Source organism: Bombus fervidus, chromosome 6 (genome assembly GCF_041682495.2).
Source record: "Bombus fervidus isolate BK054 chromosome 6, iyBomFerv1, whole genome shotgun sequence".
Classification (NCBI taxonomy): domain Eukaryota; kingdom Metazoa; phylum Arthropoda; class Insecta; order Hymenoptera; family Apidae; genus Bombus; species Bombus fervidus.
Window position 1 is genome coordinate 4,871,839 of NC_091522.1, and position 27,331 is coordinate 4,899,169.

At 36.6% G+C, this 27,331-nt stretch overlaps 5 protein-coding genes across 21 annotated transcripts in view; 3 read left to right on the forward strand and 2 right to left on the reverse strand.

The window, feature by feature from the left end:
• Syt7 (Synaptotagmin 7) overlaps positions 1–11,657 on the reverse strand; it is a 24,915-nt gene extending 13,258 nt beyond the window's left edge. For 5 of the 13 annotated variants that reach the window (XM_072005660.1, XM_072005661.1, XM_072005655.1 and 2 more), the window contains exon 1: positions 1,095–3,748. In XM_072005660.1, coding sequence (XP_071861761.1) covers positions 1,095–1,183 — 89 coding nt within the window. In that variant the 5' untranslated portion in view covers positions 1,184–3,748. Of the gene's footprint in view, positions 1–1,094; positions 3,749–6,494; positions 6,750–6,949; positions 7,301–10,679 lie in introns of those variants that run through there. The other 8 variants (XM_072005653.1, XM_072005654.1, XM_072005651.1 and 5 more) reach the window with 7 other exon arrangements.
• Positions 11,658–16,115: 4,458 nt separating this feature from the next.
• On the forward strand, positions 16,116–19,519 carry LOC139988348 (vanin-like protein 1). Of its 2 annotated transcripts, none has more exons than XM_072005650.1 (8): positions 16,116–16,245; positions 17,073–17,196; positions 17,511–17,651; positions 17,727–17,873; positions 17,932–18,098; positions 18,166–18,380; positions 18,485–18,589; positions 18,678–19,519. In XM_072005650.1, the coding sequence occupies exons 2-8, from the start codon at positions 17,137–17,139 to the stop codon at positions 19,382–19,384; spliced, it is 1,542 nt and encodes a 513-aa protein (XP_071861751.1). In that variant the 5' UTR covers positions 16,116–16,245; positions 17,073–17,136; the 3' UTR covers positions 19,385–19,519. The 2 variants fall into 2 exon arrangements, with proteins under 2 accessions (XP_071861751.1, XP_071861750.1); XM_072005649.1 differs by lacking the exon at positions 16,116–16,245 and adding an exon at positions 16,595–16,715.
• A 135-nt stretch (positions 19,520–19,654) lies between these two features.
• Positions 19,655–20,893, forward strand: LOC139988372 (cytochrome b-c1 complex subunit Rieske, mitochondrial). The gene is made up of 3 exons (XM_072005722.1): positions 19,655–19,904; positions 20,032–20,209; positions 20,317–20,893. The coding sequence occupies exons 1-3, from the start codon at positions 19,688–19,690 to the stop codon at positions 20,606–20,608; spliced, it is 687 nt and encodes a 228-aa protein (XP_071861823.1). The 5' UTR covers positions 19,655–19,687; the 3' UTR covers positions 20,609–20,893.
• Positions 20,894–21,123: 230 nt separating this feature from the next.
• Positions 21,124–21,923, forward strand: Med11 (mediator complex subunit 11). The gene is made up of 3 exons (XM_072005728.1): positions 21,124–21,333; positions 21,419–21,559; positions 21,654–21,923. The coding sequence occupies exons 1-3, from the start codon at positions 21,258–21,260 to the stop codon at positions 21,773–21,775; spliced, it is 339 nt and encodes a 112-aa protein (XP_071861829.1). The 5' UTR covers positions 21,124–21,257; the 3' UTR covers positions 21,776–21,923.
• A 28-nt stretch (positions 21,924–21,951) lies between these two features.
• Rtgef (Rho-type guanine nucleotide exchange factor) lies at positions 21,952–27,285 on the reverse strand. 4 transcript variants are annotated; one of them, XM_072005640.1, is made up of 13 exons: positions 26,967–27,283; positions 26,559–26,630; positions 26,353–26,479; positions 26,060–26,234; positions 25,745–25,954; positions 25,433–25,631; positions 25,089–25,325; positions 24,907–24,985; positions 24,674–24,798; positions 22,771–22,942; positions 22,553–22,654; positions 22,373–22,457; positions 21,952–22,279 (listed from the first exon to the last, which is right to left on the reverse strand). In XM_072005640.1, the coding sequence occupies exons 2-13, from the start codon at positions 26,625–26,627 to the stop codon at positions 22,117–22,119; spliced, it is 1,743 nt and encodes a 580-aa protein (XP_071861741.1). In that variant the 5' UTR covers positions 26,628–26,630; positions 26,967–27,283; the 3' UTR covers positions 21,952–22,116. The 4 variants fall into 4 exon arrangements, 3 of the variants coding, with proteins under 3 accessions (XP_071861741.1, XP_071861740.1, XP_071861742.1); XM_072005639.1 differs by having other exon boundaries at positions 26,559–26,813; positions 26,898–27,283; XR_011800075.1 differs by having other exon boundaries at positions 22,116–22,279; positions 22,549–22,654; positions 26,559–26,813; positions 26,898–27,285.
• Between the last annotated feature and the right edge of the window lie 46 nt (positions 27,286–27,331).

Here is a 27,331-nt window from a genome sequence, read left to right on the forward strand (position 1 = left end):
TATTGATGATGCTTTTTCATTCGTTTGATAGGAACTTGTTATCCCGAATACTGCTTACAATATATGTATACGATTCACTGTGAAAAATATTATTACACATCGACTATCGTTATCGATCGCTTCTACATAAATTTGTAGAATATGTTAAGAAGAATGATACTCTCCTCTTTCTCTCTCTTTCTTACTCTTTCGTTCCATCCCTCCCTTTTTTCCCATTTTCTCTTTCTATTGTTTTTCCTCTCGCTACCTCTCTGTCCAATATTTCGCCCTTTTTCTATCAATTTTTCTTCGTTGACCAACGTTTCTTCTTCTCGATTCTCTTACCGTAGATCTTGCGCCTATCAGCGCCTTACTTTTCAATGTAGAGGTAATTTCAAGTACGCGACACGCGCATACAGGAACGTCCCGTAAATGAGACGAACGAAGACCGACGAAGAACGATAAAAGTACAAAGAACGAGAATGAAAGACGCGTATGGCCCATGGATCTCGAGACCCAGGGAATTATTAAGTTGCCGAGGATAAGCGAAGTTGGAAATTCGTTCCTTTATAAGTACATATACATAGTTATAGATATTTATAGGAGTATGTTTCGCTGAAACGATTCGCATGCTTCGAGAAATTGTTAATGAAAAGAGGGGTGGATACACGGTTTGAAAACTGCGCGAACTTTGCGCGACTGCGAAAGCAGAAGGGGTAAAGAAGGAAAAGGATGAAAAGAGTCGAAGATAGTGAGTGCAAGCGGCCATAATCGGCCATAATCGGCCATAACCGCGCGCGCCCATCGCGAAAACGGCGACGACTCGACCGCGTAGCGTGGATAATCAGTATCGGACAGAGAGGAATCGGACGGATAATCTCGGATGGAAGCAGCGACAAGCAAGTGCGCGCGCGATAAACTACCAAAACGGATTTGAATGCGTAGGTTTGTGTGATACTAATTGCCTAGATGGCGATGAAACGCGACAGAAGCATAAAAAAGCCAAGCAATTAATTAGTGCGCGCGCTACGTGCCGATGCTTTCTAGCATCCTGGTTACTCGTACCACGTCGAATCGATTACGTGCTCGACGAACGGCCGAGTTAATTTACTCACAGACTCTGCGACAAGAACCGCGACAGTGCCAACTTGCTGATTCGATTGTTTTTCAGGCCATCCAACATTGCAGAGGCTGCGATTTCCATATTCGATCGTTCGCTTAACCAAACTAGAAGCGAAACAATTTCCCGTGTTCGTTCTTGACTGATTCCAATTTATCGAGTAACGAGCTCCTTCGACGTCCCAACCAACCAACGTGTTCCTCCTATTCGTCGAATCGAAACGCGTCCAACGAAAATCCCTCGATCCCAATTCAGAGGCTGACTGATATAATAATATCACGATATCGTATTGTACGTTCACCGTATCGTATCGATCACTATGATTCTCTGTGTTTCGAAGCTGGTCGTGTTTGCTATACGAACTATCGAAATAACAACTATGCTATTTCGTCAATCTTGTTCCAAGCACACATACAAATCGTCGAAAGGCGAGGCGAGGCGAGGCGAGAAAATGCAAACAGCGTTACAAGTCCTCCTTGCTGACCGAACGCTGATTATTTACTTTACCCCTCTCTTTTACCTCGATGCCAATTAATCCAATTTTCAACGTATTTCTCGTCGAATCGCAGCGTCGCATGATTCGAGCCTAATTTTTTCTTCATCAACGATCTCGTATCTCAATCTCCTTACTTTCCAACACGATCGTCACCAACCTCGTCGACGAAACAGTTTCATGTATAATGGAAACAGTTTTCGCTTTCTTCTCCTTCCTTTACCAACCTCTCTCTCTCTCTCTTTTTCTTTCTCTCTTTTTCCTCTATTTATCCTTTCTCTTTCTCTTTATCGTTTTATCGTTCTCTTACACGCTTCTAGTCAACTTTCTGTTTACCCCCCTCCCGCCGCGCTTTCTCTCGTTCTGTCCCCCTTCTTCTTTGGTTCTTTTCCTGAAAAGACGTTGATGATTTGTCGTCGTTCGTCGTTTGTCGGTCGTCGGTCGTCGTCAGACAGTCGTCAAAAAATAGCGTGTCCGGTCCTTTTACGCGTTACGGTCACGATAGTTAGGATCGTTTACTTCTCGACGACGGCAACAATGACTAACTTTCGTTATTCTTCTCTTTTATTTCCTTTTCTTTTCGATTTTATCTTTTAGCATGATCGTTTGTGTCATTTTCCAAAGAGAAACAGGGAAACTGAAAATCAATTTCTTAGTAATTTACGAGTAAATCGCGTACAAATGTTGTTCGTTCCGGGTAGAAATGAATACTTGATCGAGACGCGCTACGTGCCCTTCCAACGACCGATTCACCCACTATATGTAGGATATGTAGGATTAAGGCTAACCGTCGCGTCACATTCGAAGTAGTCAAAGATTTCTCCTTTAACTCTTCGATATTCTTGAAATATCCTTTTTCGCGTGAATTTAGAAACTGATTCGAAAAACGCTCTATGTCGTCCAGCGACAACGCTCGACGAATAGATTAATAAATATATACAACGACTAATGATCGTCACTTTTGTGATTCAACAACGTTGTAATTATAGCCAACGCGTTACAAGTGCCCAAAAAATACGATCAGTTTGCCCGTAAAAAGAGACGAAAAAAAGAACTTTTTCTTTCTGCCAACACAACTTTGTAATTTTTCAAACTTTTCTCGTTTTCTTCTTTTTAATTTTTCTCTCCACTCGCTATTCTTCTCTATGCTCGTCTCTGCTTCTCCTTCGATTTTCCCTTTTGTTTCTATCTTCCTCTCTTCTCTTCTTTTCGCGGCTCGTCTCCTCTTCTTTCTCGCGCTGTCTTTCGAATTAAAGAAACTTTGAACATAAAACTATTTATCCACTGGTTTTCAAAAAAAATCCGCAAATACACCGATCGAATGTTTCCGTTCGTCGATTCGTTTGCCGTCAGACGTGACAACCGCTTCGATTTCACTACGACCTGATCCGATCCGATCCGATCCAATCCGATCTAAAGAGTTAAATAAATTCGATCACTTAGACCGAAAGTCGGCCGATCGAATGCAAGGGTTACGTGGTGAAAGCACGATATACACCCGTCTAGTTTTCGACGAACCCAACAGGATAATATGGGAAAGGGGAGAAGGTGGCGGAGGTGGAGAAAGAGGAGAAGAATAAAGAGAAGGAGGAGAGGAGGGGGTGTGGATAGAGGATGGTAGTAGAAAGAAAAAAAGATTGTTCGCGTCGTTAGCCAATTACGGAAAGAAAATTCTTCAAAAAAATTCAGCGACACACGACTTCCTGTTTCGAAAAAGAAGAACCGATTTAACGCCCTTTTTAACGAAATACCAGATCGTTTTGAAAACCAGTGAAAATCGACGCACTGTGACTCGTACTTTTAATTAAGTCACTCTCGATTTTTCGTCATACTGTAAAGATGTTCAGCCATTGCTCTTCAATACGAGCATCCATTTCCTTCGATCCTCGATTACGTCCTCCAGGAAACAAGGACAAGGACGACGATAACAAGGACAAGGACGACGACGACGACAACGACGAGACGACGACGACGATGATGATATTCACGACAACGTCGATAGCGACGATAGTAACACCAACAAGGATAAATGATAATCGATATCAGAGGCGAGAAATTCTCGAAGGATGATACGAATACGAAAAATGTAGAGAACCGATCCAACGACTAGTATACGTTTCGTCCAACTGAAACGGACGAGCCGTTTGCTAAACGCGAACTACCTTTCTCCGCTGTGGTATGACCTACTCGTACACTGCTCTCAGCTGCTTTCAACCCCCGGAATCCTACCGTTACCCCTATGACCAATCCCCACTTGGTCCTTCCTGCCTTCCCCCCCTCACCTTCTTTCCCTATTCCTACCACTGCCCTCGTTCCACCCGTTTCGTTTCTACCACCCCAAGTCCCACTCCGATCTTTCCCGCCTCCTTCCCGCACCACGATCCACACTCCCTAGACTCGACTCTTCCTGGACCTTTGCTTCCCCTCCGACTCTTTTCCCAGGATCGCTTATACATACACACATACGTACATATACATTACTATCACTATTACTATCTGTCCCTCTCTCCGTTCCTGCTTCCTTCCACGGCGCATCTCCCATCCTATCCTGTTCTGCCCTGCCTGCCGCTTCTCCTACCAACTATTCTTTACCGACCAGTGCTATACCATGTAAACTATGTTATATACATACAATATGTACATCACTCGACGTATGTCCTTGCTTCGTCGCTTATTTCTTCATGTTCCTACCACATGCCAACTGTCGCGCGCGTTTCTTTTCTCGTATCATCCTCCTTTCAAGCACGTTAGTCGTTCTTCTTTCGTTTCGTCTCGTCTCATCCTACGGTTAGCTTTTGTTCATCATCTACCTTCTACTCTCCATGCCATTTGCGATTTATATTTTTTACCTTACTTTTACTTTTCTCTCTTAAACCTTCGTAAATCTAATAACCTTTCCATTATCCTATTTTTCCTACTGCCTACATCGATGATTAACGATCTACGATCGACGATCGATGGTTCAATTACGCCATTCAGCAGTCACGATTTATATTTTTCGTTTCTCCTTTCTCCTCTTTTCCAAAATTTCATTTCTTTCGATAAAAGTTTGCAATTGATATATCCGTTCGACACAATGATTACGAGCAATCGCCATCTCTTTCGAAACGTTTAAACTAAGTAAGAGCATTCAAATACGGAGATTTACCAGTACATATATGCATTTATGTAGTATGCTTTGAAACAAGTAATACGAAAGATAGAATTGTTTTGTAACGTTACAACATAATTTATCTACTAACAATATTAGGACAAGGTCTCCATTTTCCTTTACTCGCCTTATTTCATGAGGAATTGCAACGAGTAACGTGGATTTTTATGCGACGGAATGTTTTAATAAGAACCAAACGATTTCGGAAATACGTGTACCGTGGTTTGATTAGCTATCTTACATATCGGCACAAATCAGTAAAAATCGTAACGAACTGTGATTGTTATACGAATCTCGATAGAAGACGGTAGCTATGTATGTATGTATGAAGTATGCAACGTAACAAGTGGCATATCTGTTGCATTCCGCCGATTTAGGTGCTGCGAAACACCAGACTACCTGGCAGGTTTCCAATTGGCACCTTGTTGGGAATTACGGAATTTATAGCGCTCTATCTCCTTCACTTTATCATCGTTTGCAACTTTTTTCTAGTTTCTCGGCCAATCAAGTTCACGAGTTTCGATACTTGATCAGTAAACACTTGACCGTTCCAGCAAGCGACAGTGGCAAACCAATACGAGATTTAAGCGATCGATTCGACGAACAATTTCGATCGCGACTTGATACATGTTTATACATATTACTTTATATCCAGTGTTTTCCCTTTCATTTTTCTGTTTTCGTAGACAATTGACAGAAATGACAAAATATCTACGACGTAGTGTGCAATTCAAGTTCATGAACTAACTTTATTTACAAGTTGTTTACGCAATTTTTATGTTGGATATAATGCTTTGGTGGATATAATGATTCGCCGAAACGTACGCGTATTTACGTTCGGACGCGACCGAAATAATTTAGTTCTATTTATTTATTTATTTACTTATTTATTTAAGCGAGCAATATGCCCTTTGATATACATCTATAATAGTGGAAATAAAGATACAAAACGAAAAAAGTCATCTAGAACGAACATAGATTACATTATAATTGTACTTCTTCTTATAATTGTGTAAAATTTTGCAACATCCGAGAATCGACTACAGAGAAAAACTAAGTTTGTACATTATTATCATTATCATTGTCGTTGTTGTCGTTGTTGTTGTTATTGTTATTGTTATTATTATTATTATTATTATTATTATATATTTATGCGTTACTTTTGTACGTTAACGAAAATTAATCGATCGCTCGACCTCGAACCACTGTCGAGAGATACCTGTACCTCGTCAGTACCCGAGCCGTGTAATCAAACAATATTCGAAACGCGAATTTCTCTATTGTCGGTAAAATCGGCATTTTTCGACAATGGCCAAGTGATCGGTCAAATGGTCAAGTCACAGACGAGTATACTTTGTGCATAGACGTCTCGTCGGTCACAATAACCTGTCCATAGTCGGTCTCTGTAATCAAATTATTTCTCAGTCGGTAACAAGTAATTGGATACTGCTTTACCAACCGATACTTTCAACTTTTATCCATTTTCATTCATTTGCTTCAATTGACTAATATATACGTACATATGTTTGTACACATGTATGTACTCTTTTTCCCACTCTCTACTCCCATCGCTTCTCTTAACCTGTTTCTCTTTCCATTTACACAGTTTTATTAGGAATATAACTGCGGTATTATATTATTACTCGTTTGCAAAATTATTACATACATCTTTACAGCTTTCATTCGAGAAAGGTACGGTTATATTTGATCGGACAAACAGAATGTAAAACCAAATTGACGTTTGAGCTTACCCGAAAGATTTTGTACTGATTAAAGGTGTCCTGAGATTTAAAAGACCATTTCTCTTAGCTGGTTTCCCATGTCGGTTATCGTTGAAACTATCCCCATGTTCGCTCTGTGGTTCGAGATCATTGTCCCGCCGTTTCGATTTTTTCGTTCGAAGATAAAGCCACGCTGCCATACCAAAAACCACCAATATCGCTAGACCTCCCACTGTTCCAAAAACTGCTGTTAGAATTACGTCCTTTCGCTCCATGCTAAGTTACCTTTGAAAGAAAGATATTTATTCAAATAGAGAAACGTTTTATCAATTTTTGCCTGTTTGACCTCTCACATCACGTCCGTGTTCATCAATGAATCTCGTAATTGTATTAATTTGTCAATCGAATACAGAGATCATATTAATACATTAACGAGGCGAGAAAGAGCGTATCGTGTGCGATATCGATATTAAAAATACGACTACCCTTTGCTCCTCTCGTTTCCACAAATTTCCCATTATCTACGCTCTACACAGGAGGGGAGTTGGTGCTTGCCGAGGACATGCCAAGAATAAATAACACGGTGACACCGCAACGATATTGCATATTACCCAGCTCTCTGTCGATTATATGTCTCCAACTAATCAATACCAATGATATTTTTCACCTCCTTCTCGTTTCTTTGGTCATTTATAGCCATCATATTTTATCCTATGTATTTAATTTCTTTATAGTCTGTCCTCTTCGCCAGCCTTCTTCCCCCCTGTTTCTGCTATACATAATCCGTTTTCATAGCGAAAGAGGTGCAGTGCATGGATGCTCAATTGTTACGTACATAAGTAGATTGGTTTTTCCCATGATAAGAGACTGGACAAGCGCGTAGGCGTTACGTGCTTTAACATGTAAACAACTCGTTAAACCATAGTACAGCATAACATATTAACCTTTCAATGAATCCCCGGTTTTCCCCGTATTCGTGGAACATTAAATGCGGATACCGCTCGACCGTTTCACTTTTCCCTATAATTCATTGTCAGTCTATGTTAAATTAAATGATGCGTCTCATAATCGAGTTTGGTATAGTTTCAAGTGGTCTTTTCATTGAAACATTTCAGACAACCTAATTAATTATTAACCTTGTGATTAAAATCACGTTCACTAAACAAAAGATTTTCCCCTCGATCACGGTAACGGATGTTGGTTCGCAGTTGTTCACCTTTTTACTCCGTGATCAACGTTTAACCAAGCGCGTATAAACTCACCGATCCGGTTAATGATCGATTATTATAGCTATGAATAATAATAATATAGCGAGTAGGTTGAACGAGACAAGATAAACGCATTACCGAATCATTCAAAGTTTACAAAGTCTCAAACTCGCCAGTAAACTAATTGCTATTTATGGATGTTTAATCGCAGAAAATATCAGACGGGTAGTTTCCATCGTTTCCAGTTACGTTACCGCGTAAATCGTTGAGTAATTGTTTTTCTTTTCATTGTCTGCCAATACCGTTGTATCGCATGTTTCTTTAATGTACGGTAATTTCGATAACCTCTACTACTCTCCCGCTCGATTTCAAGATTCTTCTATGTATAATAGACTCGAGCTTTTTTGCTTGAAACAGAGCAAACGATGCTCGAAAAACGTGAAAAGCGTGAAAGACTGGACAACTTTAACATTCAACCAACTAAAGCACTAAGCGAGGCGGTATTTATAATTGACCCTCTACCGAACTTTCAAAAGCTCTAAAATTAGGTCGTGCAAAACTTTTCTTTTCTTCCGTGCGTTCAAAAAGGGGCAAAATTGCGCGTGCACGACAATCTATCCTTCGTATCGACTTTCATAGCAAATCGCGTTCGTCTCTTCTTTGTGAAAGCATTCTTATGCTTTTTGTGTGTATATATATATATATATTACACACAATATATATATATATATATATATATATATATATATACACACACACACAAAAAGCGTAAGAATGCCTTCACAAAGAAGAGACGAACGCGATTTGCTATGAAACTGATATATATATATATATATATATATATATATATATATATATATATATATCGGAGATGAAAGGACAACGGGGTCACCCGTTGGAATTACTTGGAAAAACCTCAATAGCATTCACGAAATAACTCAGACACAGTCATTCGAAACTTGAGACAATGAGCTTGGGCTCGAGGCGACAACCGGTCGTCGAGCGTAGCCACGGTCACGGGATGAACGTTCCACCTAACAGAAAAGTACTAATATTATGAGACACACGTTGTGTTACAATCAAACCCCGGGCAGGAGCAATGTCGCAGCTACGCGGGTCTGCCTAGCAAGGGTGGCTGCAGTTGGTATCCCGGGCCAACGTTTAACAAAGCTAACGCAATCGTAAGGAGAGGAAAGTTTCCATCAGTCAATTATTCTTGTGATCTCCTTGGAGAGTGACACATCGTCTAGAGAGCAATATAACGAGCGTCATAGCGAACGTTACTTTTGTGCATAAAATTCTATTCTGAGTTTAATAAAGAGTTAGCCCGTGGACCGTGGATTCGCTATATCGAACCTAAGGTCATTGCCATTATTTCATCTGTATCCGTGATAATAAACGCTATCTCGATTGTGCAACAACAATGAACAACCCAGGCGAAGATTCTTTACACGCCCATAACCCAAGCCCCAACGTCAACCCGACATATATATATATATATATATCTTCTAAAGTTAAGAGTTAACAGATGTATCCTGTTTGAAATATCAAAACTTGTCATAACAGTTTTCTATGTTATCTCTACTCGATAAGAACCTTCGACTTAATCCGTTTTATGCGCCTACCGCGGTGCAAACGTCGTAATTGATACGCTACAATGAAATACTTTATCGGAAAGATAAACACGTATTAGGAATCCTTTTGTTGCTTGCATCTACGATATCAGTCCATATCCATATGACCACCACGTGTTATCATATCGTAAATGCTCAATCGTAAACATACCGTGTAATTTATTTTCCGAATGTAATTAACTTGACAGAAGTTCAGTTAAAGATGAACGATAGACATTAGTAAAGAAAGGAACGTTCGGTGTGTTATTCGTGGAGATGACCTGGGAGCCGGCTCGCTTCCATTCCCGTTGCCAACGCCGTGACGCGACGTGTCGCGACGACGCGACAGGGTGAATATGTAGTAACCTTGACCGATGCTAGATATAACAGATATAAGTAAGACGTTGCAACTACGGATCCATATCCGTATCAAGATTATCGCTCTATAGATTTCACCAATCAGAATACTCCTGCCTTAACACTTTTGCAAAGTGATATCACGTTGTCGTCCGATTTCGTTCTCGAAAGCGATGGTCTTCTACATCGCCAATCATAGATATTCGATAATATAATCCACGAACGTAACAAACCTATTAAATTATGAATTTCTGATGTTTGCTGTTTCCTCGATATGTGATATCGCTAGAAATTTTCGAACAACACGCCTGCACGCGCCTGGTTTTATTCGTTTTAGAAAATACTCGAGTATCCCAATAGCGAATTAATCTAATGGCCCATCGCACAAACATCGCTAAATCAGAGATTTCAGTTCATTTCATTCCATTTCATTTCACTTTATTACATTTCATTTCATTTCATTTTATTTCATTTCATTTCATTTCATTTTATTTCATTCCATTTTATTTCATTTCATTTTATTTCATTTCATTTCATTTCATTTCATTTCATTTCATTTCGTTTCGTTTCGTTTCGTTTTTTTTCTAAAATTAACACGAATAATATTGCGACATCGATTGCACTCGCGTATTGAATTTTTCAAATCACTTTTTTATTACAAGATCAACCATATTGACCAAGGATGCGCATCGTGATATATGTATTAATAATCCTGTATGATGCGAATCTTCCGTTTTCCTTTCGCTAGCTTTCATTTTGTGGACAAGATCTAGCAATTTTTCTCTGTTTTTGACGTGTGTTGTAATGAAAGAAATGTACATATATATTTTAATAGAAACGTACATATATATGCATTTATATATATGTATATATACATATCATGTATATAGGTACAAATATATATTTGAACACTCGTTACGTCACGAAAGATGCGAAAGATACGAAAAAAGAACGTAAAAAATGAATGAAACAGAACGGAAAGGGTGAAATAGGGAGAAAATAGGAGAGAGGAAGAGATGGAATTATAAAATACTCACCAAAACAGAGGAGGAGGAAGCTATCCCCTGTCTCGTTGGTATCGAAAAGGCACGCTACTGAACAAACGATTGTTTAGACGAACGAAATTGATATCCGATGACATTCATTTTACGCGTTTACGCTCACTGATGGACACCATCCGTTTCAAATTTTTTGCGTTGGTCAACGATAACGATAGTGTCGTTGTTCCTCTCCCTCGACAATCATCGCCAAGCAGAGCTCCTACGTGTATACTTTACATACGCGTATAATGAAAAATCGCCGTCCACGAAACCGAGACTGACAAAATGATAAACTAATAGGAATCACGAAGATCTTCGCAAATCGAATTCTCAGATAAGATCAAAAGAGAGAAAAAAGAATCAAAAGCGTAAGGAAACAGTTCATGTGGAACCGGCAAACGAGATTAACAAACCAAGCAAAGGGGGCAAAAATGGGCGGTGCAATATCAATTGGAAAAAGAAAAGGGAGACATGCAATTACGAGCAAGAGTTTGACGAAGGGAAAGGAGCGCTCGAATAACGATGAGAGGTAGCTGCTCAGAAAGAAGGGAGACCGTGTAGATCAACCCAGATTAAATCGAATCGGGAAAATGAAAGGGAAAGTAGGGAAAGAAAGAAAGGGAGGAAGGAATGGAAAGGCTGGGAAGGAGGGAAGTGTTGAAATAAAAAGGAAAAGATAAACGGAGGAAAGAAAGAAAGGCGAAAGAAAATGCGCAGTGAACTAAGCTGATTAGGATAACGGAGAAACGATGGGGACGAAACGAAAGAATTTACTGATTAGAGAAATGTTTAAAAAGCGAGGAGAAGATTAAGATAGGAGGGAAGCAGCAACCGCGTGACAGGCAGCGTCGCGACGCACTGCTGCTCCGCGGCTGGTACTTCCCACCTCACCGCCGCGGCACGACCCCGCCGCAAATTTCCACCCATACACGGGCTCGCGCCCTCGATCTCGTCCTCGCTCGCCACATCAACCCCACCTTTTCGACTACGGCACACACCTTGCGAAACTCGGTTCTCCCTATGGCACATCTCAACCGCGCACCGTATCCGGTTGACTCGCAGCCTTTCCTTATACACGTATTTTCCTCTTCTTAATGCCTCTCGTCTACTCGCTTTTCCCTTTTTTTGTTACTTTCTCAAATTCTTATTAACCACAACCATGTCCACTTCAGCTTTCTTCCTTTCCTTCTGTCATCCTCCTTATCTCCTTTTGCCATTGAATATCGTCGCAACGATTATTATGCGTTCTCTCTGTTACTAACCCAATCCTTTGTTTCAAGTTTGATCGAATACACGTTAGAGACGTTACTACTAGACATTAGAAAACGTAACAATCTTCGAGAATCAATGAAAAGTTTTATTGACTTAACTCTTATCAAATGCTTATATTATTTTACAACACTATATAGGAGCCTATTCGTCGTGTTCTCACCGCTTCTAAGCTTTTCGTCACAATTGATATATGTATTTCTGAAGTATATAACAACACATACATACATACATATGTATCCTATTTGGGGATAATAAAGCTCCTTAATTACTTACTTAGCTTCTTACATATGCATTTTTTTATATTACTTTGTATACTTTATCACCGTACATATTATTCTTAACTATAGACGTACTTAATTAATAGTATATGTTATCTAAGTACACCTATTTACACATATAAGAAATGGCACATATTAACGTTTACGGTTAGTAGTATTAATCAGTGTTTACTTACTACCAAGTGCCTACTTAAGCGTTAAGATGACGATTTAAGAATATTTCATTTATTCATAGATTTAAAAATACTTAACCGTATATTAAATCACATATTAAATAATTAATACATATTCTGCTTAAAAGTAAATCTAATTTATTGCGTCTATCTTGTCTATCGCGTGTCTTTAGTCATCGGTCCTAAAAAGGTTTCTAAAACAAATTTTTATTTCACAAATCCCATTTATTAGAAATCTCCAAATTTTTTATATGGGTATTCTACCTATATAAGAATCTAAAGACATGTCTTACAGAGAAATTCTATCTATTTAGGAATCTGAATCTAGTAAAGGTAAAAGAATAGAATATTGTATCTTCTTCTGTGTTCGTCTCAGAATGATTCCTGAAACAAATTTAAAGCAAGCATAATGTTAAATAATGTTTTGTGAAATATTATAATGAGTAATTAATCTCTGATAAGTGTATCTCAATCACCATTTCGTTATATTTTTCGTTGCTCTTTCAATTCGTTTCATTTTAATCATATTATTTCACTCATAAGATTTGAATATATTTGCAATAAACATATGCACTATTAAATATTTGTAATAAATCTGTCGTTTTAAACATGTGAAAAATTAGTTCACCGTTAGAAGGTTTATCCACGTATTATCCACAAGGAAACTGATATTATGAGAGCAATTTTTTAACTCCAATAGCTAGCGATCACGGTTATTGATTTTAAAAGAATGAATTGAATTGTTAGTGACAGTCACATTTCAAATCAACTATTTCTATGCAGTCATCAACGAGGTCACCAACAATCTGCATAAAGAACGATCGGCAATTTCACGTAAGTGAAACCAATTATGTATATTAAAATAGATATAACCGAATTGAAATTCTACTTAAAAATCTCGTGATACAAGTTATCGATAGCCAATTCTAATAACAATCAAGTTATATAACCAACGGAGAAAGAGCAAGAATCATCAAAAGACTATCTGATTTCATTATAAAACGATATTTCATAAATGATTAAATAAACCCGTATCAGTTAAATGACACTTGTGACAGCGTAGAAACAATTACAAAGTAGCAATAATATAATCTAGCAATATAAATAACATACATTCAATAAACATGCCTAAAGTTGGTTGACATGATATTTAGATTCAATCAAGGTATATATAAGTCAATAACAGTTATAATCAGAATAAAGAAAATTGCAGGATAAGGCTGTGAATATACAAGAAAGAAAGCAATAAGTGATAAGCGGGAAACAACAAAACAAGTGATGAAAGAGCTAATGCCAAATCTCCGCTATATATAACTGCTATAAGTGATCAAAATATTTTTGTTTACCGATAACCATTAGACTGTCTAACACGTATCTAATTTTACAATTTACAATAGGCGATCCTTGTAGACTTTTGTAAGCTGAACTCCAATCTGCAAACCATTTTTTCATAGAACCTACATTTTCGAAAAAGTCAAATTTTGAAAAAAATTACAAACTTTTAACTTTACAAATGTTTTGTGCTTTTGCAACTATCGAGTTGCTATTGAGATGAAAATATTCTGTGAACATTCCCGAAAATGATATGCATTGTTACTGCATTATAAGCATTTAAACATGTCTAAATAACGATCAACTTGAAAATGACATCTGAAATGCACACCTTTTTATATATTTTAAAAATTAAGAGTCTAAAAGAAACCCTAACTCTAGCACGTGATAGAGCAGACATTTGCTAAAGATGTTAAGGAGAGCATAAAAAAAAAACTAAAAAGTCATATTTTGATTCCAATGTAAAAGTGAAAAGGTTTGGCAAAACACTCGACAACGGCAATAATTCTCAATTCCGATGAACAGCGAATAGAAAAATTTCCTCTCTGACTATACCGGCAGGCAAGGCATTCGCCAATATTGAGCACCACTGCCGCTGCCGTCGCCGACACGTGTTTTATCAAAGATTTCACCTCTAGTTTTTTAAATAAATTGGAAAATGTAATCAAAAGATGTCGCGCTTTAGGTGTCCTTCTCTCACTTTGGTCGTTATTCAAACATGTTTAAATGTTTATAATTCAATAACAACACATATCATTTTATTTCGGAGAGTCCATAGAATTTTTTCATCTCAACCTAAAAGCCTAAAACATTAATTATAAATTCTAAGAGAAAGCGGTTTACAGATTCGTGTTTGGCTTACAAAAGTGTACAAAATCACCCACTGAAAGTTGCAAAATTGGGAAAAAGTCAAAATTTGTTAAACAGTGATATCGATGAAGGCATTCTCTTTTGGTTGTCGATAACCAACCCACCGAGCGGATATATTTACCCACTCTCACCACTTAAGGGGTTGAAACAGTTACATATATGTATATAAAAAACGAACAGAGGATCCGTTTTTGATGTCTTTTATCTAGATACTAATCATTATCAGTAATGTTAATAAAACTTGAATGATTGAAAGTAATAAAGAAAAAAGATTCTGTCATCGATAGTAGTTATCGGTAACCCTAAAAAATTTCGTTATAAATAATGCTTACTGGCGACAAAAACAATTACTTCACAGATGACTATCGGCAACCAAATAACAATTTTCTTATATATAGTATATGCAACAGTTATCGGTAACCAGAAAAATCTGTCATAGATAACGGTTAAATTGTTGTCGAGACTTTGCTTGATGAAAGTTTTAAATAAGAGCCGAATCTCCTATAAAATATCTTCAACAATGAGCATACCGCATATAATGTATGTAATTGTACAGTTATTATGTATGTATATACATATATGAATTTGATATATTTCTAGAAAGTAAACATTAGCGTGCATTTCTGTAGGTTGGTCATAAATTATAAGATTATTAATTAAAAGTATTTTATAGTACAAAAATCTGTCTTTGGTCTCATACGTACGTTAATAAGGAATGCCATTTTTATTTAATTATTTATTAATTAGAAAGAAAGTAGGATATCGTCTTTACATAATGTATTTAGTGGGAAAAGATCAAGTTGCGATAGCTTGCTTTTTAAGGACGATCATAGCTATGATATTGTATCTTCGTTAATTACTACATTCACATTGGTGATCCATTTGTCAAGGCGTTCTTATCACAACAAGTTAACATCGCTGAAAATTTCATTTTTAGATATGGTACTTGTATAGCGATATACATACGATACACGTGCAACATAAATTCTGGTACTATGTAATTGTACGATCCGTTAATTCCCATTAGCTCATAAATTTTGTACAAAATGTTGCACATAATTACCGTTTTCGATTTGACGTTTTCGAATATAATACTCCGTAAACAGGATAGGAAAGTAAAAATCAAGTTTCTATCAAAACGTTAAATTAACAGTTTACAAGTACTTATGCAATACTAATGCGAGTAACTTAACCTAATATAACCTAGTTGGGTGTCGTAACGAAATAATGCAATTACATTTAATTTACACGATAATAGAATTGATAATAGCACGATGTTATCAAAGTCATCGACAATGACACTATAAAGGGCAACAATGGCAACAGCAGTAATAAAAGTTAAAAAAAAGAGCGATAGTAACAGCGAAAATAAAGATCCACTCGTAAATTGAACCAGAGAGAGTAGAATTTATATAGTTTTTATTTATGTATAATAATTGACACTTTGCACTCCTCACGTTTTTTGCAACAAATTTCATACTCTGTATGTCGCACATACCTGACATATATATGTGCATATACATATATGTATCGTGTATATAATACCATGCCTTTAAATCCTCTAGTAATGCATTGTTGGTAAGTTGGTAATCAGGACTCAAGAATAGTCAATACACAAGATTTCAGGACAGCACATGGGCAAGGAAAATACTGCACTCTATCACTCATCGTCAAAGACTAACGATTCTCATCGTCATGAGTTGCCACTTTCTATATTGTTTTATTTGTATATATGATATTTTCGGCCTATACGCATGCTTATCTTTGTTGTTATGTTAAGCCAATATTAAGTCTGTCAGAAATAATCAACCTGTTTCACATTTCTTCTATCTTCCAATTTGCTAGTAACGTATTATATATACCAGAACATACTTGCCATGTATTGTTATTACATACATAGAAGCGTTAATGATGAAGCAAAGAGTAGTGTTGAAAATTTCTTCCACAATCGAAGTTGCACGACACGTCCGCGTATTTACTACGTACATACTGACAAGATAAATGCCCCCACCGCAAATATCATCATTGTGGGTATAAATAAGGAATGTCAAAGAGGTACTAGATTAGTATTTATCTCACATTACGGATTTCTTGTCATCGCGACAACGGTAAAATCAAATTATTACAATTTATATTATCATTAAACGGCTGTTGACAGATCGCGCTTAGGTTTTCAAAAACCTTGCTTTTACTCTATGTCTAAATGTCTACCGATTATTATCTATGTGATATATGTACATAACATGCATTACATGTATATTATATGCATACGTATATGCGCGCGTGTTTTGATCCAGTGACAGAGTGGAATCTCCTATTTTATATATTCATATTACATATTCATGAAATGTATAGGACAAAAAAAAAACTACAAGAAGACACTAAAACACGAAACGCGAAAAGAAAAACGTACAAACCTATCGAATCAGGTGTTACAAAAACGGTAAACATATTTTATTTTGCAGGTTGTTAGTTTTTTGTTAGTTCTAAAACAACTAAATTAAAGGACTGACGAGTTGAGCAAACATCATGCGCGGAAAATTGAACGAAATTGGATTTTTATTGATCCTCATACGATTTTCATATCAGGTAAAGTTAAAATTTCAATAGTACGAACAGGTATACATTTTCTGTGAACACCCGCGAGCGGGACATATACATTATAAACGCTTATTTTAGCTTTAAAAATCACCTCTTAAATGTTTTTACACCTGTAGTCGAATACCTTGTATATAATAACCTGTACATTGTATAGAAATTTGGTAAGAATCGGATGATTTTTGGAAAGACGAAACAGACCAAAATCTAAAACACGATTCCAAACTTGTCATCGTTTAATAAGGATAAGAGTAATGTAACAAATGATCGTTCGTTAATTCCTATCATCCATTTGTATAAAACAGATGACAGAACAGAATTCATCGGATTATTATACAGCAGCTGTGGTAGAATTTTCACCGACTTATCATTGGCGTAATCCCGTATTAACTTTAAGAAAAAACACGAATGAGTACATCGAGTACATAGAAAAAGCGAGTAAACAGGTAAGCTCGATCGAGTTTCATGGGGTGATTATTTTTCGCAACATGTTAATTCTGATGTGAGAATTTACCACACAGGGTGCTGACATTATCGTTTTCCCGGAAGATGGATTGACATCGATTCATTTGCCTGGCAAATCACAAATGAATTCCTGGACAACAGTGATTCCTTCCCCTGTCGATGAATATATCCCTTGCACGGGAACCGACGTTAACGTCAGTGAAGTAAGTGCTCCGTATCCACACTCCATACACCATAGATCTCTTCTGTTATTCCTCGTAGACGTTAAGAAGACTGTCATGCGCTGCAAGGAAAAATCGCATCTACGTGGTGGTAAATATCGCTGAAAAGCGATTGGCCAATTACAGCGATGCATGCCCCTCGAACGAAACATGGCATTATCACAACACTAATGTGGTGTTCGACCGAACAGGAAAGATAATTGCCAGGTATGTAATCATATCTTCATGATCGATTTATAACGATTACTTCCTTCTTCCTTCTATTTGTAATCAGGTATCGCAAAGTGAATCTCTATATGGAAGCCCAATTCGATAAGATCGAGATACCGGAAATCGTAACATTCGACACCGATTTCGGTGTGAGATTTGGCACCTTTATATGCTTCGATATACTATTTTCGGTACCGCCCTTATCCTTGACTAGAATAGAAGGAGTTTCAAATATCGTATACACCACCGCCTGGTTCTCGGAAACGCCATTTCTAACTGGTATCTTATGTCATTAGTACCATTTATTTACAACATACTATATATTTTCTTTATTAGCTTCCAATCAATCAATTAACATTTTTCATTTATAACTTTTCTTCCAGCCATTCAAACGCAATTTGGATGGTCCTTTGCCGAGAATGTGAATCTTTTAGCAGCTGGATATCACCAACCTACTATCGGAACTTCGGGAAGCGGAATTTATTTAGGTATCGCACGTTCATACAGATTCATAATTTTATACTTGTTGAAATATTTGTACTATTTCTCAATTAATTTCCAATTCAATTTCGTTAGGTCGTAACGGTATAGCCAACGTAACCATGGCTGAAAATCCTAAACTTTTGATCTCTCGAGTCCCAAAAACAATAAAATCCAGAAGAGCAGAAGTGCAACAGGAGTCGATGAACAAAGAAAAGAAAAATCACGGAATGGAGGAAAACATCGCACGCCATGAAATGCTTTATGATAAATCAATAAAGGAAGAAGTCACGCCCGAGTGGATGAAATTATTACGCGATAATGTTACATCATTCAAATCTATTCTGCTCAACAACGATTCGATGACCGAAACCATTTGTCATCATAATTTTTGCTGCGACTTCCAGGCTAATATGGAAACCATCAACAATTCGTCCTCGACTTATTACCGCGCGGTAGTTTACGACGGTGTTCGCTTGTACGGCACTCAAGTAGAAGCCGGTGTCCGTCTATGTGGCTTGACTCAATGTCTTAATGAATCTATCTATTCTTGCGGTTCCGTTTCCCGATCTGCCACTATATTTTCCACTTTAAGCGTCACAGCAAGATACAACGATCACGCAAAAATGTTGATAATACCTAGCGTACTCGACGCTTCACTTATTCCTTTCGAAAAGTGGTCATACATTGAACATATATGTGGAAACGAAATGCATCTAACTATGGTTTTGAACGAACCGATCAATAATCTTGTTACCTTTGGTATATATGTTAGAAACTTTGAGAAAGACAAATGGAATTAATTTCGATATCTATCTTTACTACATTATTCTTCCATAATATTTTTCGCCCCGATCAAATTTTCCAATAAAAGATTGCAATACTGTACACATGTATCAATCTACTGACAATAACATAGTAGTAACAACTTTTCGATATTTTTGTTCTTTATTCCTTCTGTTCCGTTTCTTTCTTTTGTGAGATGCATTCACGTTTGCAATTATTTCAAAAAACAATCGCGAATCGTAACCAAAATAAAAACGCGACGTTCAAACGAATTTCATGTTATATTAATGGGTAGTAACCATTACAAGCTCTGAGAAGAAATGTCATCGTCTTTCATATCGATTTATTCTCGATTTCCTTTCGAGAATTGGTTGAACGCGAGCACGCTAACATTCTCCTTAAAAAATCGATATGCACACACTGATTTACCCAAAGTTAGCTTTCAAGAATATCGTCGAAAATCTCTTCAGAATTCGAATGTGTCGACTAAACGGAGCATCGATGAGCGAAAAACATCAAGTTATGTAATGTCTTTTGGTACGTTCCCACGAGTACAAGGTTTATGAAAAATAAAAACAAATACAGTAAAAAAAGAGATAGAAGGACTTGCGCGACCGAGGACGATAAGACAATGAAGATAACGTGATCCTTTGCTTTCGATTAGTGGGCAGTGTTGCTGGACTTTATGGGTTCAAGTCTCACTTGTTACATTACATACTAAGTATGGCTCCAGCACGTAACATTTTAGCAGAAGCGCAAATTGAGATTAATTTGCGAGATACACCGGAGGGAAAGGTATCAGTATTTAAATGGCGAGGAAAACCGATCTTCGTTTACCATCGGTGAGCTATTTAGCCAATATCATCCATTCCCGATGGTTACACTCTCTGCTCTTTATCTTTATCCAAATCTTATTTTTAACATTCAAACATTTTCACATACATTACAGCTCCCAATCCATTATAGAACAAGAGAAAGTAATAAATGTGGCGACATTAAGGGATCCTGAGACAGATGATCAAAGAGTCAAACGAGCGGAATGGTTGATCGTTATTGGAATTTGCACGCATCTCGGTTGCATACCAATTCCTAACTCCGGTATTATACGCGGTGGATTTTACTGTCCGTGTCACGGATCTCACTTCGATGCGTCTGGGCGCATACGTAAAGGACCAGCACCTACTAATTTGGAAATACCAGAATATCAATTTCTCGATGACGATACCATTCTAGTTGGTTGACTTTATTGTCCTTAATAAGTTATTTACTCGACTAATATTTCTAATACTAACTATATCTTATTACAAGCGTAATACCACTGTTTTTTTAATCACGTCAGCTTTCTTCATTAAGAATCTTCTTTATTGTTTAATTATGCGAAAATAAATTTACATACTTTTATAAATCCTGCGTTGCATTGCCTATTTCTTACATTTTAAACACATGAAACATAAAATGTAACATAAATATATAATGTAAAAAAATATAATGTAAATAAACAAATATACTTACTACCACACACGAAACTTCCTCTGTGTTACTACTATTGATTAAAATATGTACTTACTAATTCCAATTGTAAGTATAACCAGAAAGGAAACATAGAAAGGATGATACATAGAAAGGAATGTCAGAGAAGAAACTTCCTCTTTGGGAATACCGATTGATATAGCAGGCAGCGCCGCGTTTCGACCATTTCCGATTATATTCGGTAAACTTCGGTCATATTACAATACGTTCGTTAGTGTGATACTGAGCATGACACTACGTGGCATTTTGTTTCTCATTTTTCTTTTTCTCTAATCATTTTTTCAACAATTTCGTATAAATCAAGTGTGAAGTCAGTCATTGTCAATCGTACTGCGTTTAGCTTCTAACAACTAATTCACAATGACGCCACCGATGGAGAGAATACAAATCCTTGAAACGATTGAGAAGGATATTATTGTGTGTTTGCAAAGTGCAGGTAATCAACAAACGCTTATTTATAAACATTACATAACACCATAATTCTCGTGTAACTAAAAGACAATTCTTATTACTTTGTGTAGGGCAAGCTTTTGTGGAACTCAGTAAAGAGAAATCTAGCTTGAAACAAGCTGAAGCGCAAACTCAGCAATTTCTAAAAACACTAGGACATGTGGAATCAAAATTGAGCGAACAAATTAATTATCTAACTCAAGTTTCTACAGGTAAATAATCATTTGACCACGTGAAAGTCAGCCCGTCTTTTTATACGAATTATCTAATTTACTTTACTCTCTTATTAAATTTACTCCTTTTTAGGGCAACCACATGAAGGCTCTGGATATGCCAGTCAAAAGGTACTTCAAATGGCATGGCACAGGTTAGAACACGCACGAAGCAGAGTAAACGAATTAGAGCGTATTAAAAATAAATCAAGATGAACTCATCGAATGTTCTTTTTCTAAATCATCATTTTCAATGTAACAAAAATTCATACACATACGTTCAGTCAACATACTTCATGCTGTATATACATTCCTAAAGATTTCTATGCAAGCGAAATAAGTAATAAATTTCACATCTAAGACGGATGAAAAGTTGAAATAATTTATACGTGTTGTTCAGTTACTCATTCTTTTATTTTTATTACAATGGCACTGTGTGAAAATTTTACAGAGAGAACATTCCCAATGTCAAACTTAAATTGAATCGGGTTAAAAGATGCAAATATGATAAAACACAGATCATTATATCAAGAAATTATATCTTTTGTCAAGAACATTTAAGGTACCGATCCGTCCACAACACCAATGCTACGTTTTACCGTTGCGGCTAAAGAAAGTCTCGATCTTCTCTCTTCGTCCAATTGTTTCGTCAATAATGACATTTGCGATTGTAAATCTGTCATTTGATTTTTCAATGTTCTAACTGTTTCTGATAATGTCCTATTCAAAATGAACGATATGTTAGAAGCGTTTTCTTTGTGTATACTGTATACAATTATAGGAAATATTGTAACATAACTAGACGATGATTACCGATTACTACAAAAATCCCAATTTCCACGATTATGCATCAAAGATGTTCTGTCTCGCATTTTATGCGAATCATATTCCAGCATTGCTAAAATGTAAACATGATATGCGACATGTAAACGTTACTATACAAAAATTCACTACTATACATCTTAGAAACCGAAAATGTAATCCACAACCTACAAGTTGATTCTCCAGAATGCACGGTGAATCTAGCATTAACAGAAAGGCAGTACGCCTCTATCACCTTCAATATGATCGCATCCTCTTCAAATTGTCTTTCATCTATAAGCGATAACATGTTTCTTCTTATTATGAATATACATGTTACGATATATTTTTCAAATTTCATATTTATACCGTATGACCGTACGCGTGATAAATCCAAATATCAATTTTACCAAATACTTTGAAGCTATAGAAAGGAGGTGCTGGTCGTAACGAAGCGATACTCCAAGGTGTTCTAATTCCTAGGGAGACACAATGTTCCGTGATTGATCTGTGTTGTTGTGACTGTCGTTGCTGCTGTTGCGTTTGTTGTTGTTGCTGTTTCCCGCTTTGTTGACTGCAAATCTAATAAGTCGTAAAGAGTGCAAATCAATTTATTATTTATGCTAATTATAACTAAACTAACAATTATATATAATTTTGAAACATGCTCTATACATGTCCATGTTCTAAATGAACGAAAGAAAAATCATAAATAAACCAATTATATATGCAAGTGAACGCAGATTTTCTTGTTCCAATTAGATTCTTAAAATGCATACTGACGTTAGTAAAGCGAAAGCTTACTTCACACAACATGGCTGTGAAATGAAAGCATACGCTTATGTGCTCGTGTACGCGATTCATTTCTCTCTGTATGTGTGTGCGTGCGTGCGTGCGTGTGCCGTGCGCGCGCGTGTGTAAGAAGATACAATTAGTAGTAACACAAGCAAAAACGCTAATTAAACAAGTAGGAAGAAAAAGACAGCCATGCCATGGAAGCTTGCCTTGATCCGAGCATCCAGAAAATGGTATAGACTTCTTCAACCACCAATGGGCATACAGTCCTGACGTGTATATTTGATGTGTTCCATTATAATCGTTTTCGACAGGTTGAGTTGGCTGAATTGCTTTCCTTCCAACTTTTCGTACAATACTTTGATGTGTGTACGGTATAGGTTGTGTAAACCTTCTTTGCATTGTATGCTCATATTTATTCGAAAGCACATTTTCTTTTGTTTGTATTTTATTCGTTGCAAAGGCATGGTCAGAATTGTAAACTATCGTACTAGCAGTTTCGCAAGTCGGAGAATCTAAAGTATTATCATTGTGTTTCGATGAATCAGATAAGTGAGCACTATCCCTGGGGGTTGAACCAAAAGGCGATGTACAAACGCACTGATATTCAAAATTATTCTCATCGTTCTCACTTTCATCAGAATAGATCCTTATAGGATGTTCTATGCTGTACTTGTTCTCAACGCAAGTACACGATTTACAAGAAGAATTTATTTCAGAAGAATTTAATCGATAACTTTCAGCCATTCCTGAATCTGATGATCCAACACTAATTACATTCGCTTGACAGCAATTTTCAATAATGTTTGAATTACACACAGGAACGGATGGACGATGTACAGAATTTATAGTAATAGGTGGTTCTTCAGTGAATTCTTTACTCTTCCAACACTTTATCGCGGCCGCTACATCTATGTGCTTCTTCGTTTCACCAAGTGTATCTTGATGGAAGTTACAGCCAATTGGGAACGAACGAGCAAGATTCGTGAAACGTGATCGACAAGCGAGTTGTTCGTCAACAACGCTTACGGTATTTAAATTATTATTATTATTGGAGAAACCAGCAGTAATAGAACTTCCAACACTAACAAGTGGCAAACTTTTACTAATTTCACCTCGTGTATCATTCTCAGCAGATATTAATTCCGTCAAAGATGAGCCCTTTGTTATTCCTACAGTACTAAGATCAATATCTGCTAATGCATATTTCACATTGAGAGTCAAAGTAGATTTACGCAACATTGTCGTTCCAACGAATGATTGCCTCGTTGCGATCTTATTCGACTCGAAACTTGCCGAGTAGTTGTGTGAACAACTATCCTGACTATTTGTTTGCATCGGATGAAGGACATATGTCGTTATATTAGTCCTTCGCATTTTTACATTACTCATATCCGGTCGCAGAACGTATTGTAAATAAAGCAATTTTTTCAAAAGTTCAGGACGTATAATTTTTTGTCTGACTAATTTTGCAAAATATCTTGAAAGACGAGCATATGGAGGTAAACTGTAACTCACGCGTGATGTCGTTGATGATTTCACGAGACTGTTATTCGTTGTTTGTTCCTGTATTAAAAGTTCGATCCATCGCTGCTGATCTTCTTTAGTACCACAAAGTACTAGTATACTCTCGATCATTGGTCCTAAGATCAAATGAAAATTTTGTTGATCACAGGTCAAGTAAAGTTTGTATCGAATTTGCGTGGTGATTAATATTATTTCATAACGAATAAATAATTCGGATTCCTTGCCTGTAATTTCAAAAGCATTTCTTATTTCATCTGTATCTTCCACTTGAGTAATAGTAATACCTGTTAATGGAAGTTTTCCCTGCGAATGGAGAAAATGTGTAAGCATTTATTTAGACATTTCTGTGAAGATGAGAGTTATACAGCAAGATATAAAATATAGAGAAAAAATATGTCGAATATACTTCGTAAACGAAAGAGCTCATCCTTGGACTGGCACTGAGGACCAAAAGAGTCGTTGAAAAAAGAACAAAGTATCTATCTCGACGATCTAGACCAGTAGTTCCGCTTGCCAAAGTGACAGATCCGACATAAAGAATTTCCCCGAGTGAGCTTAACTCTTCTCCCTCCCATCCTTTAATACCGCTGGTTAACACTTGAAGCGCCAATTCACGTTGCTTTCGTATGGATGCACATCGATCCTACAAGAGAACGCAACAAAAATTGTAACGTATCTTGCTGAAAATGCCAAACATCCTTATGGAGCTTAAACTAGAGGACAACGTAAGGATACAATCAAACGACTTACCGCTATCTCTCTGTATACTGCTATACTGCGTTGTGTGTCACCTCTATCAGGATGATTTCTTTCCGTATACCTCTCCAATTCTTGAAGCATGGCGGAATATTTATCCAATCTTCGAAAAGGTTTACTTAAACCAGTTGTTAATACTAATATCCCTGGTGATATTGCTCCACTACGTTCCATAAAATCATTCAGTTCATCTCTAGAAGGAGAAATGAATTTAATTTTGTAAAGAAAATAACTTTCAAGTGTCATATACTTTTCCTATAGTTAAACTTAAGTAACATAAAAATAATTTTTTTATTTCATACATACCTGTACCGATCTAAAATACATACTGCCTTCGGATGATTTCTGCAATACATTGTATGAATGGACTTTAATTTTGGTGCAAGTGTTAGAAAGAGATTTCCAACTCTAGAATCTTGTGTCATAGCTGCTTCCAAATTGGATAGCAATCGTTGATGTACTTCCAAAACTTCATGTACATTACCTAGAAGTTGCTTGTATTCTTCTTTGTTCAATCTATACATTGAAGATTTATAACACATCTCATTATTAGTAAAGGTGTGTATATGTGTATGTATGCATTCCCACAAAATTAATAAATAATTTATCACATATACTTACATGTTAGCAGATTCTAGAGGATGTAAAAAACTATTTATCAAACCCTGCAATTCCGCTACATTCACTCTTTCAGAGTCTACCAAATCTTTCAATACAATATCACGATTTAGCTTTTGATGCACGGGAGATTCTTGCGGAACTTTTTCAGTTGCTTTCATAGGCGAGGCACTATTCTCTATAAAGAAAATAAAAATATTGTAAATGTAGTAACAGCATAAAAATTAAGCACATAAGAATCTAATGGAGATTATCAAAACGATTAAATATAGATTGTTTCATTACACGCACAATACCTGGAACCCTGCACTCTTTGACGTAATTAGATGGAAACCATCCTGTTTTATCATGTAATGTTCCTTCCCACCAACCTCCTTCGTCTATCTGTGTTATCGTAATCACATCTCCCTTTTTAAAACACAGCTAAAACAAAAATGCAGCAGTGTTGAAATTGCAAAACCAATCTATAGAAATAGAGAATAAAATAGAAAATGAAACATACCTCGTCATTGTTTTTTCCTTTGAAGGAAAAAAGAGCAGTTACGAATTTTGGTGTGTCAGGCTTTGACATGGTCTTGATATAAATACAAAAAAAAGAGAAAAATAAGTATTATATATAATAAGTATTATATATAAGCGAATCTAAAATGGAATATAAAAGAGAAACATGAAAAGTCTAATGGAATAGTTCCATCGCATAGAGAAACTTTTCTAGTCTTCCTTCAATTTCTTATCCGTCAACCCAAGTTTACTTGCACTAAAAAATTTTAAACGATACAACGTTGAAGAATTTATATAATATATTCGTTAAATATATCCACTTGGATATTGTTCAACTCACGGAAAGTTACGTTTCATACTGCTATCCTTAAACGCCAAATGACATTTCACTGTTAATCATATGTTTTACCTTGGTTTACAATATCACGAGATATTCCTTGCACGTGATTCCGCATGTGATCGAGTTCGATTATGTTCGATAAATATTTGTCGAATTGTCGTGTGAAAGGTATCTAAAATTGTTCAAGGTTGCGTCGAATATAACCATTTATCGTATAAGAAACGAAGAGGTTAGTCTTTCTTTTAGATGCCTGTAACTCTGTGACATCTCAGCAAGCTATTAATATCCAATGCACATATACACAAGTAAATCCATACATAACAGTGGCGCACATTCTGTTTCATGCGTTTCTTGCGATTGCTCGTCCTCGGTCCCCACTTACATGGTTATCAAGTGCATGTACACATGTATATAAATACATACGTACGCATTGA